This window comes from Apus apus, chromosome 25 (genome assembly GCF_020740795.1).
Source record: "Apus apus isolate bApuApu2 chromosome 25, bApuApu2.pri.cur, whole genome shotgun sequence".
Lineage (NCBI taxonomy): Eukaryota > Metazoa > Chordata > Aves > Apodiformes > Apodidae > Apus > Apus apus.
Window position 1 is genome coordinate 19926 of NC_067306.1, and position 13818 is coordinate 33743.

The following is a 13818-nucleotide window of genomic DNA, read 5'->3' on the forward strand; positions in this document are numbered from 1 at the left end:
GGACACAATGCAGACTATTCAAGTTTCAGTTTAGGAGCTTGCGTCTGTCTCTTGTCCTTAGAATTTTAACAGGCCAAGCAAAACCACTATTTCATTTCATTACAGAGGTTATCATGATGTTCCACGAATCCTCCACGACAGTGTCTTCTTGGTTAGTAACTACTTGGTTAGAACACATCAGGATCTGCATTACAATTCCTTAATTTGCTTTTAGTGACTGCGTTAATTTCTGTATTACAATTCACAGGGCATTACATACTCCGGTGGCTTTCAGTACAATACTAACTTAAGTCCTTGCAGACTAATAATTTTTCAGTGGTCCTTTGAAAAATATTGCTGTATGTTCCCACATAGTGGTTAACTGGTTAGAAAGAAATGTAAACACCTACAAAGTAAACACCTATTTTCCTTCGAAAAATATTTGCTACTGAATTTCGAATATTAGTGACAGTAAATTAAAAAGCACTTCCAGGTGCTTTGGAAATCTAGAAGAGGCTTATCTGATGTATTTTAGATGCCTTATTTTGTATGAGATTAGCTGTGTCCTAGAGAAGCCTGCTACTCTGCCCAGATTAAAAAGGAAACATGAATAATCATCTTTGACAAACAATACATCATGAAAAAGAAACTATTACACTGCAGTTCTTTAAAATGGGATAGATTAATAGCAACCCAGAATCCCCACAAGTACAACTCTACAAAGTATTTCAAAATTCAACTTTGATCCTCCCTCCCCAGGTTAAAAGCAGCCATTCTTCTTACTCAGGATTATTCTGATCAAAATGTAAACTAGGTGATGGAACTGATAACGGATATTGCACTCTCCTAGTGTTGCCATTTGTCACACCGTGCCCCTAACTCCAGACCAAGACAAGGCGGAACTAAGCCACTTTTGTAATTAGTAGATCACGCAACAGTAAAGATCTTGAAATTAAAATCAGTGCAAACCAAAATCTGACTTATTTCTTCCGGTCGCTTGTGAAGCACAGCAATACCATTGACTTCTCTTAGTTCATCTCCGACATGGACAAGGCCTGAAAAGATGGTAAATAAATTAAGTTTACAGACTGGAAAGCACCACTCTTCTGATGTGCAACCTAAGTCAATAGCGTGTACCTCCTTTCCTCCCTCTCCCAGCTCAATGAATTTCCTACTACAGCCAAGTGCCTTTGTTGGCAGTGTGCTCTGAAGTCTCCTGCCCTTATTCCATATGGCATTTTTTTCATGTAGCACAGTCTCACAGGAGACCAGCATGGAGATACACAACATGTGGAAAGCTATTTTGGAAAAATCATTGTCTCTGTATTTGGATGAGCATCAAGAATACAAAACTATATCGTTTCATGAGAATGACCAAATCTTGTAGAGTAACGAAATACACTGCTGACTATAAAGGCAGGAATGACATGGCCGTCAACTTACAGATCAATACTACAATCTCATAAAGAATGTTGGACTGTTTTTTTTTCCAAAAAAGCCACGAAGAGACCCTTACAAGTTTTAGGATCCTGTTCAGTAAGAAATGTTACACTTGTGTTATATAACTGCTGTTATAAAAACATGCTTCGTTTTTCTTTCTTCTCCCGCCTCTGTTGGCATTTTTCTTAGCAGTTATTTTAGAGAAAAACCTATTAAATTAATAATTACTGATGAAATACAGAAACGCTAAGCACACACTTTAGTAATTTCATGTTGCATTTATCAGATTACACTACTGTGAAAAATGGCAAAAAATAAGAAGAAACCTGTAATTAGCTACTGTTTTTTCATCACAGTAATTAATTTTGGTATTGCATTACTTGTATATTAAAGAAGTGCATGAGGATTGGAGTCTAAATCTCGTATCAGGTCAATTCAGCTTATTTAATAAAATCTGGATGATCACCTTCTAGAAAATGGAAGGTCAAATACTGCATTAATTAACCCTGTAGATCCCAAATTACAGCATACACACACACACACCTCTCCTGCCACTAGACACCAGAAATTCAGTTGTCAAGGGAGCTTACTGTGTAGGCTCCCTTTATAGTCAATAAGGAAGCAAGACAATCCCTGCAGTGACCTATCCTGGAAATCCAATATATTTGGAAAGCGTAATCCCTGCTAGAATTAAATCTTGCCAGGGACGTTAAGAACAATAAGAAAAGCTTCCTTAGGTATGCTGGGGAGAAAAGGACAACCAAGGAGAGTGTAGGCCCTCTCCTGAAGGAAACAGGCAAGGTAGCAACACAGGATATTGAGAAGGCTGAGGTCCTCAATGACTTGTTTCAGTCTTCTCTGGCAAGTGCTCTAGCTTCAACACAAAGGCCACAACAGGTGAAAGCAGGGACTGGGAAAGTGAGTTACCCCCCCAAGTGTAGGAGTAGAGCAGGTTCGTGACCATCTAAAGAACCTGAAGGTGCATAAATCTAGGGGACCCGATGGGATTCACCCATGGGTCCTGAGGGATCTGGTGGATGCAATTGCTAAGGCTCTGTCCATCATATTTGAGATATCATGGCATTGTGGTGAGGTTCCTCGATTGGAAAAAAGCTAACATAACCCCTATTTTAAAAAGGGGAAAAAGGAAGACCCAGGGAACTACAGGCCAGTCAGTCTCACCTCTGTGCCTGGCAAGATCATGGAGCAGATCCTCCTGGAAAGTCTGTTAAGGCACATGGAAAATAAAGCAGTGATTGGTGACAGCCAACATGGTTTCACTAAGGGCAAGTCAAGCCTGACCAATCTGGTGGCCTTCTACAACAGAGATGGTGGATGGTGGCACAGCAACTGACATCATCTACCTGGATTTGTGCATTTGACACTGTCCCACATGACGTCCTGGTCTCCAAACGGACAGGACATGGATTTGACAGATGGACCACTCGGTGGATAAGAGATTGGCTGGACGGCTGCACCCAGAAAGTTGTGGTCAATGGCTCAATGTCCAAATTGAGGTAGGTGACAAGTCGTGTCCCTCCGGGGCCAGTGTTGGGACCAGTACTGTTTAACATCTTTGTTGGAGACAGTGGGATTGAGTGTATCCTCAGCAAGTTTGCTGATGATACCAAGCTCTGTGGTGTGGTTGACACCCTAGAGGCAAGGGACACCATCCAGAGGGAGCTTGACAGGCTGGAGAGGTCGGCCAATCCCAACTTCGTGAAGTTTAACAAGGCCAAGTGCAGGGTCCTGCACCTGGGTTGGCACAACCCCAGGCACAAATCCAGGCTGCGGGGAGAATGGCTGGAGAGCAGTCCTGAGGAGAAGGACTTGGGAGTGGTAGTAGGTGAGCAGCTTGACATGAGCTGCCAGTGTGCGCTCACAGCCCAGAGAGCCAGTTGCATCCTGGGCTACATCAAAAGAAGTGTGGCCAGCAGGGCCAGGGAGGTGATTCTGCCCCTCTGCTCTGCTCAGACCACACCTGGGATACTGCATTCATTTCTGGTGCCCTCAGCGCAAGAAAGATATAGACCTGTCGGAGAGGATCCAGAGAAGGGCCACCAAGACGATCAAAGGCCTGGAGCACCTCTGCTGTGAAGACAGGCTGAGAGAATCGGGGCTGTTCAGCCTAGAGAAGAGAAGGCTCCAGGGAGACCTTATAGCACCTTCCAGTACGTGAAAGGGGCCTACAGGAAAGCTGGGGAGGGGCTTCTCATCAGAGAAGATAGTGATAGGACAAGGGGTAATGGTTTTAAACTAAGAGAGGGGAGATTTAGGTTAGATATTTGGAAGAAATTCTTCACTAAAAGGGTGGTGAGGAACTGGAATGGGTTGGCCAGGGAGACTGTTGATGCCCTATCCCTGGGGGTTTTTAAGGCCAGGTTGGACGAGGTTTGTGCAACCTGGTCTAGTGGTAGGGTTCCCTGCTCATGGCAGGGGGTTTGGTACTTGATGATCTTTAAGGTCCCTTCCAACCTTAATGATTCTACGATTCTATGATTTTAAAGCTTCTTGGGATGATCTGTTCTCCAGCAATGTCTGTCTCCTTCCAATGACTACACAGAGAGCCAACATACTAGTTCAGACTCGACATCTAACTGTTGCCTGTTGAGATTCTGATGGTTTGTTGTTTTGGTTTTTTTTTCACAAAATAGTCTATACACGTATTAAACAGCCATGTCCAAAGGACTGGATTTGAATTGAATAATCATCACATTTAGTTGGATATTATTGGTCTAGGTGTGTGTATATAGGACACGCATGCATGCATAATTTTGGAAATTTTAAAACAGTTTACGAATACAATTTTAAATCCCCTTCAGAAATTTACCACTGCGATCAGCTGCACCACCTCTCATAATTCTTGCTACAATCACAGCTCCTGTATGCTCATCTCTTCTGATGGTAGCACCCTGAAATAAAACATACCCACCCCCAAGACACCGTAAGAGATTTACTTAGAAAACAGTGAGTAGTGAAATAAAATATAATCTAATATGATTTCTAAACTGGAGTCACTACTCTCTTCTGCTACTATTAGCATGCACAAAAAGCACTTTAGCAGATTTGTTCCTCAATGCTATTATTCTGTCTTATGAAATAATTTCCTCCATTTCTATTTGTATTAAGTTAGCACCTTGTCAATATAATGCTTACATACAGCTATCAAGCATAGTTTTACCATACATCACTGACTTTCATGCAAATGAAGGTATTAATTTACTGAGTGTAAGCTACAACATGAAAATAATATGTATAATGAGCATAATTGCTTCAACATATACAGTCTCCTCAGAGATCATGTCGCCTGTGTTAACAGGTGTTACAAACCCATGCCTATAAAGCATCTCACATAAAACTGTGAGGCTGTATTTACCAAAGTTTTCTTTTAATGGTATCTTATTAGCTTCAGGACACTCCGGGTTTTTGCAGACTGACTACCTCTTCAGGTATCTTTTCCATACTCACACTAATGAACTACAGAGTTTTATGACTAGAGATGGGTTATCTTGTATGTACCAAGGGTTCTTTATTTTTCACTAGCCGAACAATTTTCACTGATTCCTCATCAAAATCATCATCCAAGTTATCAGGTAGAGGTGGAAGGACTGGGTCAAAGTTCTTCTGTGCCACAGTGTCATGTACTACAAGCATTGCCTGCATAAAGGAAATAAGAAGCAGTAATGTAATGGGGCAGTACTACAGCTTTCAGTTCTAATGTCTCCCACACTACAGGAAACTTAAAACTTCCCTTTCCCACCCTCACCAAAAATTCCCAAAAAGAGATTTAGCAATTATCTTACCCATCATGTAAACTATATATTGGTGTATGTTGATATTGAAAGTAAATCCAGGCAATAACAAAGCTCAGCCTAAAACAACTTACAGAATGGAGGTGGACTATGGAAAGCAAAAGGTTGAGAAATGGTATTCTTTCATTTTCTGCTCCCTCAGAAAATATTAAGGAGGTGAGGAAAGGCAACATGGTGCATTGTGCATGAAAGGCCTGTGTCCTCTTAATCCCTTTTGCATCCTAAAGCCTGTGTAGTGGAATAGAACTACAGTTTGTACAAGGTTTTTGCTCTCTTCGGAACTCTCCAATGTAATTTTTCCATTACAAAATATTCTATTGGTATTCTGCAAAGAAATTTTGTAAGGTCTCTGGTATGTTTTTTTTACCCTGAGATGTGGTGTTGACAACAGCTGAAGTAGCTCTTTTTCTTCGTTATTCACTGGGGCAGTCTGCAATTCTTCTATTACCTTTAAAACAGAAATTAACAACCTGAAAATTAGAGAAGTCCATCAAACAAGATATAGCTTTGATTTGTTAAAAAAGCAGGCTTAAACAACGGGAAAATAAGAAGACAAGAATTTTTACTTACATCTTCAACTAACCCTGCTGCACTATGTAAAACAGGAGTCGGACTCTGTCTTTCATAATGACGGAGTTTTTCATGAATCTGAAAAGGATTATTCAGTTATATTACTACACAGAGATACAGAACTTCCCAAATATACCTATACTGAAATATTTTTATACTTAAGGAAAATTTTTTTCTTAGATAAGCATCAGAAAAATAACCTCTCTCGTTTTTGTTTTGGTTAGGAATCTTTCAGTTTTCTTTTTGCTCATGCTAGTTTCACAGCCAGAAAATCTGTTAAGACTTCAGCAGCATAAGGGAAAAAAAATGAAGCCGTTCCACACTGCTTTTTAGCTACTGGGCATTGCATCTGCATTTTGGCAATCAAGACAAAAACATTTTTTTCGGAATGAAATATGTTAATTCTCAACAACTGTCCTTAATGTCTGTGCTTAAATGAATACATGCTTTGGTCATAATAGATTTCTTAAAAAAACAAACAAAACAAAAAAGCAAACTTTGGCAAACTAAACGGTTGATAAATGAAGAGAAGAGAGACTAAGAGACCTGTGAGTAGAGACTTAGTAACTAACAGAGACTAAGTAGCCCGTAAGAAAAAAATTGTGTTCATTTTTTAACTTTTACCTTCATCAGGTAGCTGAGACTCTTTTCACTGAAGACATCCCTAAGGAATCCCATTTCCTCTTTATGATTTGAATCAGGTCTTAGCTGAGATGTCAAAAGGGCTAAAGTTTCATGCAATCCTAAATTTAAATTTAAGACAGAACAAAAGCTTTGTAGATAGCATGGCTTCTATCACAGACTTAACATCAACTACATTTATTTGGGTACCATCTTTGTGATCATTAAGTTTGCAGAGAGATTTGTGCTTATCTTACATTAATTTTGTAACATTCCCTCCCTTCTTTAGGAGCAAACACAGCTTAAAATATATATCATATTAAGGCAAAAGCTACCAAAGCAATACATGTTTTTAAAGACATTACTTTTCAAGTTTCCCCCTTCATGCTATTTACCCTGTTTCCAGAACTAGCCCTGTAACAAACTTTGCGTTATTAGAGTGCCACAGCAGACTTGCAGAATTTCTGAACTACCTACTTCGTTGCACAGCTACCAGCTCTACTTCCCAAGCAGCTTTGCCTACGAGTGTTATCCTGCCCTTGCTAGCATGAAGCACCTGATAAAAGTCAGTTCTGACCAGAGTAAGATAAGAGTAGTGTAGATTTCCACCACAGTGGAAGATAAGCTTGTGGCTGGTTTTCTAAAAAGTGCTTAAATTATCAATATACCAATGTGGCAGTGCACAGGGCGAGGCAAACATTAGGTTTCTCCTGGTGGACCATGACTCAGAAAACAAACAAACAAAAAAGGAGAGGGGGGCTAAAATCCGCTCCTTTGGCTATTCTCTCCATGAACTCTAGAGTGCACTTGGATCCCGGACACTCAAACTCACTTCTGCTTTAAAACTCAGTACCATTAGCATATATGACTTCACCCAGGACAGCATACTGGAGAAGATGGTTAGCAAGCCTTGAATGGAATCACTGTTTTTTTAAGCTAAAAGAATATTAACAAGACTTACTAAGACCTATTCAGAAAATATTAAGTGGAACAGCAAGTTGCAGAGATATAAGGGCTGATACTTAATAAGCATGCATAGAAGCCAGTGTTACACTAAGAGACTGTCTATAGGAACCTGTCTACCAGCATATATTCAGGGGCTCTAGGGCTCTTATTACTAACTTTATTCATTTCCACCTTTTATAATCCACCTTCCTTGTATTCTTTTTGGTAATTGCTAAGAAATGTAGTTGAACTACCTTAATCTATCTTATTTAACTCCAATTTGAGTTTATTTCCTATGTGAAATACATACACTAAGATTTCGGTCACTCATCTGTTGAAAGCATGCAGATTAGTTACCTGAGTCTTCTGAAAACACTGGCATGGCTTTGTTCTTAATCTTAGAGACAAATGTGCAACTTAAATCAACACGATTGTTTCTTCTTTCTGGACTGCGATTCACAGGCAGTCCTGAAATAAGCAAAGATAATACCTACGCTCAAGCATTCAATAAAAATGGCAATCATGTAAAAATCGTAAAATTCTAGTACATCTTTGTCTCAAGTGTTCATTTAAGCGTGATTCAGGCTGAGTCCTACAGTTACTCTGCTATGCAAGTAACAACATGAAAAATGCTGTTCTATAATAATGTGGAGAACAGCCCATCTTTTCCCTCCACATAAGACAGTATCTTGGATAAAGCTGATACTGAAGTGAGCAGTTGCTTCTTGATTCTATTCTCAAAGAAAAGACAGAAAAGAAAAAAAGCATGCTGCTGCATGGAGGGCTAAAAGCAATGATAAACATCATATGCATAGAAATAGAGTATGCAGGAAGACATCATCACAACAAAATGTTCTGGGGCTTCCTAAAAGCACACAAAGGAATTTACACATCCCACTGTCATTCTGATGTAGACCACACTACAATTACATGCAACTCATTAAAGCTAGTAGGAGTATCACTCCATCAACCTTGCTCATTGGTACTAAGGATGCTACAACAAACAATGAGATGCTTTTATTGCTGATTTTTCTTGTCACTGAAAGCAAAGGAGTCCAGAGCAATTTCACTTCAGACTGCAAAACTGAATCTGTGCTTATACATGCCAGTCCAAAATGAAACACTTTGTGCATTCCAGAGCATTTAAAATCTCATTCATGCTCTTAAGATTAATCAGACTAATGCTTGCAGAAAAATTAACAGCCATATCAGCACACAAAGGATTAGAAAGAAATGTGAGGTACTCCAACTCTTTGCTAATTGCAATAAAGGATGCTCCTTGTGCTTCTATTTGTGGATAAATCTGTGATAGTTTGATCACATGACACCCACTTTGTGATGCTTTTCTGATTCAACTTTATTTGTATTAACTGCCTGAAAATACCATTGCACTGCATGGCAAATTAGCATGCACTAGTTTAGCATTTTCTAGATTCCTGAGTTTCTTTGCAATGTACTGAAATATTGAGCTCAATAGTCACCTGTGTTTTGTACCCCTATTTTCTGCTGCTATGCTTAAAAACATAAATAAGTTGTCAAAGCAAGTTAACTGAAAGTGCTGAAATTTCACTAGAGTGAATCAATCGATAGATTACACATTAACTTAATTAACTTTCAAAAGTATTTTTATTACCTATTTCTTTGAAGAAATAAATTTCATACACACCTCCACACACTTCAAGCCAAAAGAACTATATAGGCAATTCATTAAACTGCTCTGGTTCCTTGAGTATTGCATGTAATTTGGCACACATTTTAAATCTCCTCTAATTATCGAGAAAGGGAAATGTAACTGCATGCCCTGTCTTTGTAACAATGCATGCTTCCCACAGACAAACTAAACTTACTTGGCACCAGAACCCAGGAAAACCCGAGTTATTTTTCAGACTCTTATTGAAAAAGCATCACATAATGGAATCTGGAAAATACGTGTGTTAACATTTCAAAAATCCGACAGCAAACTCAGAAGCATCAAAAGAGTTAGACAAAATAATCAAAACAGCAGGTTCCCCTACTGGCATTTCCCATGCTTTGTAAAAAGCCCAATAGCCGGGACTCATAGGAATTAACAGTCAGAAGAATGAAAAGCATTCCATATCCAGTAATTTGTCATCAGCACACTCTTTGTCAAGATACTGAATTCAGCCCCAGCATGTGGTATTTTATAAGCAGAGCTCAAAACCATTAATCTTATACTTTCATCATTTTTGTGTGAATTGGCTCAAATACACTTTTCATCTTTAAAAATATCTCGTGTAAACCATAATTAATTTTTCACACATATCCTTTACCAGCTGTTCCCAAGACACAACATTTGAGCCACCTCCCTTGCCTAGGAAAAGGACTGTTAATATTTTGAAAGGGCTAACTAAATAAACCAAACTGATGCTCTGCATGGGGTAAAACGCAGCAACTAAATAGAACCGGGGGATAACCCGGCTTTTGCATATCCCCACTACCTTGGAAAATAAATGTAGTGTGGTTCATAGCCTAATACAGCATAAAGCTTCTGTAATCCCGATATAACCATCAAAGCAGTAGATCTCATTTCAGAAAGCAATTCATTTTAACACCTTTCCAGAGAAGGTCACCTTAGTGATTAGGTCAGAAAATACATCTGCATGCTATTAAGATCATACCTATGACACAAGATTTCTCCTCACTTTGTGTATAAAACGTGTACAAATCTTACCAAACTAGTCTTTTTCTGAGTATTACACCTTCACTTTAGCACTGAAAGAGCGACTACACTGATGGCTGAACAAAGCGCGGAGAAAACCGCACATCGTTTCCCGATCGGCTCCACGGGGCAGGCTCTTCGTCCGAGCCCCCGCAGCAGGCACGTCGCGCCGGGACGGAACGCCGCCCGTGGCCCGCGGGTCTAGGCTCAGCAGGGCGCCCCTCAGGAGACCTAGCGGCTTGGGAGAAACCCGACGGGCGGAGCACGGTGAGGACGACCAGCTTCCCGGACCGGGAGAGAGCTTTTTGTGTACCGCACCGAGCTCGAGCACCGATGAGCCTGGCGGCGGCAAGGCTAGCGCAGCCCGAGCATCCTCACGCCCCAGCGGGTACAAAGCGAAATTACGCCCGGGACCGCAGATCCCGCACGCTGGCAGCGACATAACCTCTACCAGACCTGCTTCCGTAGCGGCGAGGCCGGGCTCTGCGAAAGCCTCTCCGGCCACGTCTCCGCCACCTGGGGAACTCCGCAGGGCTTTCGCCAGACACGGCCATAGTCCCCGGCCTCAGCCAGAGCCCGCCAGACAAATCCCAGCAGACAGGCGGGCTCCCGCCACGCTGAGGCCCGTGCCTCGAAGGCAACGTCAGAGCCCGACCCGGCCCCGCCCGGCTGCAAAATGGCGTCGCCCTGGCCGCCTGTGCAGGTACAGAGGCGCGCCGCGCTTCGGGAGCAATGCTGCCGCCGGGCCACGGTTACCTGCGGGCCCAGGCCCAAGTTCTGACCTGTGCGGTGGGGCTGCCTGCCCTGCCTGGCCGCTGAGCAGCTCCCTGGTGCCTACCGCCCCGTAATCCGCTTCTTGTCTCGGTCATGCGCCCTTAGAGCCGTTCTACGCGCCGCCTCTTTCCCTCCCCCCGCACCTGCCTGGGGCTGGGCGGACGGCCGCGCCAGCGCGGGGCTGCTGCAGCCTCCGTCTCTCGTCGTGTAACGCTGGGGATTCGCCAGAGACCGCAGCGTATACTCGGGGCGGCAGCTCACTGTCAAGTTTAGCGGCTGCGACCTCCAGCCTGGGGTGTCACCTCAGAGGTGACGGAGCCAGACCGGGCTTTCCCTCGAAGGGCCCGCACGCGTCTCCAGAGGAGGTCGGGAGGCCCCTGGGGCGCCGTACGGACGCAGGCCGCTGCCGCGACCCGGCCCTACCTGCTCTAAAATAACCGGGATCCAGAGCGCCCTTTTCTGAAGTCCTTGGGGCGCGAGTGTCGCTGGCCGTGAGTGTAGCCGTGTAGTCCCCTAGCTAGCAGCTGTCAGGTGTGCTGTGGCATTAGAAGACTTTAATCCAGAAAGCCACTGCAGTGTCCTTTTTTTTTTTTTTTTTAGGGCAATTAATTCCAGGAGAGGGGACACGGCCTTGGACCATGCACAAAAATACCAGGGGGCAAATCGTGCTGATGGATGTGTGGTGGGCAGGCATCAAGGGAGCAGAAGCTCACAGGCCAATGGCATAGGACAGCTTGGCACATCACAAGAAGCGATCCAGGCCTTAAAGACAAAAAGCTGAATTCAATAATAGTGGTATGGCAGAAGATCCACTAGGGTCTACAGAGGTAGAATCTTTTTTTTTTTTTTTTTTCCCTAGAAAAAAAATGGTATTATTTGGGAGATGGAGAGGCTAGTTTTAGCTTGCAGAGTACTCTCTTCAGCTCTTCAATGCTTTAAAAGTCCTCAGCAGTAAGGATAGGACAATCTATTAGACAATTACCAGATGCAATACCAAGTAATAATTTAGGAGTATTTACTAAACATTCATGCTAATTTTATGCTTTATGGAATTTCATGTATAATTAAATATTGATTTATCTAAAGTTAATAATTAGTGATACATCGTGACAGTGACTAATGGCATTAATTAAAGGCGAAATAGAAATGCTTCCCAGTATTCTCCTACAGTTCACCAGAACAAAGAATAATGTGAAAGAAAATAACATTTTCTCTCTTCTGAGCCAGGGTACAAACAGCAGTGCTTCCATCTCCAGCAATTACTGCATAAAGCATAGGAGCACTTCAAAACTTTTGTCAAAATTGTGTGAAAAAGGCACATGTAGATTTGTCAACAGGCTACTTTGATTACTGCTAAATATTCATTTTGTTTGTAAGAATGCATACTACAGTTCCTTTAGTCACAGTTACACAAATTCTTGCCAAATCTCTTCTTTACAGTTAGTTCTTCACTGCAGATGGTTTAAGGATTTACTCGGTGTGGCTTTGCAGATATGATGGCAGCAATACTATTAAATGCATGTAGGATCAGTTCTTTTCTTCAAATATAAGTTAATCATTACAAAAAAGCTAGTAATACTTTACTAGTCTGCTGCAGTTACCAGGAGAAAAGAAACAAATTGCTGCTTCTTGTACCTTTTTTAATTGAAGTAATTTTCACTGATTTATAGGAGAAAAAGAGAATAAAAACAAAACAAGAAAAAGGAAAATCCCATGAAATGCAAGAACCTACAAATCAGTTTTCAGTTTTGTGCAGTTATAAAGTTACACTACGTGTGCTGTGACTGCATTACTGAATGTAAATATGATTCTGAAATACTACTCTTGCATGACAGCTGGGAGGGTTTTCTTTTCAACAAAACTGTATTTTGCACAGATCTTAAGGACTTAGTGAATTCTTTGAGGGAAGCACTCTGTAAGGGAGATAAGAAACTATTAAAAAACATCTCATTAGTGGGGTACTGTTTCTGTGATTTGCCAGTAATGTGGAGTAACCATCTTATTTTCTTACAAAAATAGAGAGGTTTTTGAAGGTGAATTGAGAAATTTTGAAGGTGAATGTATTGCCCTTTTTTAAGGTTGCACTTTCTCCCAACAGCCCTTTCAAGCAGAAAGGAAGCAAGTATTTCCAAGGTGAAAGCATGCAGTTTCTCTGCTCTTAAGAAAATAAAATAGTGATACATTCCAGTTTTTGTAGGAAAGCTTGCCTAAAATCCTTTTGGAAAGAATCCAAAGTTCACAATCAGATACTCCTTTGGCTAGAAGAAAAAAATAATTCTATTGGCTATTTTGCTTTTTTCAGCAGCAACTGAGTCAGACTGAAATATTGCTATCGAGTCTGCAGAACTGTATTTTCTTATACATGCCATCAAAATATATTAAAAAGTCAAAATTATTTGGAAAATGCAGTCAGAGTTATCCAGTTTGTGTGCGGTCATACTTTTTCTTTTGTACATCTACTCTAACCTTGAAAAAACTTGGAAGTTCTTCACTGCTTTCAAGTATGTTGATACACAGTTAATAAAATAACCACTCTGTAAGATTTTTGGTTTTGACAAATGAAGGCCACCAACTGGAATTCTTAGGTACAAACCATCCTTATTAGCACTTGAGACATAACTTGTTTGCAGCAGATCAGTTGTCAGAAATTATTATACAGACTTTCAGGAGTAGTTTGTTTTGTTTGTTGATTGGAGCAGGGTTTGTACGTCATTAAAGAGGTAGGTTCCTTTTGAAAGAGCAAACTTGCTAAACTCAGTCTGAGAAGACTGAGTCTGAGAAGAGCATCACTGCCTGGAAGTAAGTCCTTCTGTTTTGCAAGATGGGCATGTGAGTAACGTATACTCAAGCCCCATGATACCCATCTACATTATCCCAAGACACAACTCTGCACATCACTACTAGCCCTGTATTTCATCTAAAAATCCATCTGCCTTGATGGTAAGCAACACAGACATTTGCCCAGGAAGTCCCACGTTCCTACTTTCTACTTTAATA

The 13818-nt window shown here is 41.3% G+C and overlaps 1 protein-coding gene and 1 long non-coding RNA gene across 7 annotated transcripts in view; one reads left to right on the forward strand and one right to left on the reverse strand.

Annotated features, from left to right (window-relative positions):
* MPP3 (MAGUK p55 scaffold protein 3) overlaps nucleotides 1-13818 on the reverse strand; it is a 32971-nt gene that overhangs the window by 13166 nt on the left and 5987 nt on the right. Inside the window, exons 1-9 of one of the 6 annotated variants that reach the window (XM_051640529.1) lie at nucleotides 10830-10929; nucleotides 9215-9285; nucleotides 7725-7835; nucleotides 6426-6544; nucleotides 5802-5879; nucleotides 5599-5679; nucleotides 4939-5076; nucleotides 4250-4331; nucleotides 949-1034 (exon numbers count right to left, since the gene is read on the reverse strand). In XM_051640529.1, the coding sequence (XP_051496489.1) occupies nucleotides 949-1034; nucleotides 4250-4331; nucleotides 4939-5076; nucleotides 5599-5679; nucleotides 5802-5879; nucleotides 6426-6544; nucleotides 7725-7749 (609 nt within the window). In that variant the 5' untranslated portion in view covers nucleotides 7750-7835; nucleotides 9215-9285; nucleotides 10830-10929. The other 5 variants (XM_051640530.1, XM_051640533.1, XM_051640531.1 and 2 more) reach the window with 5 other exon arrangements.
* Nucleotides 10975-13225, forward strand: LOC127394526 (uncharacterized). Its single transcript, XR_007891646.1, has 2 exons — nucleotides 10975-11312; nucleotides 11422-13225. It is a non-coding gene; the product is annotated as an uncharacterized LOC127394526 (long non-coding RNA).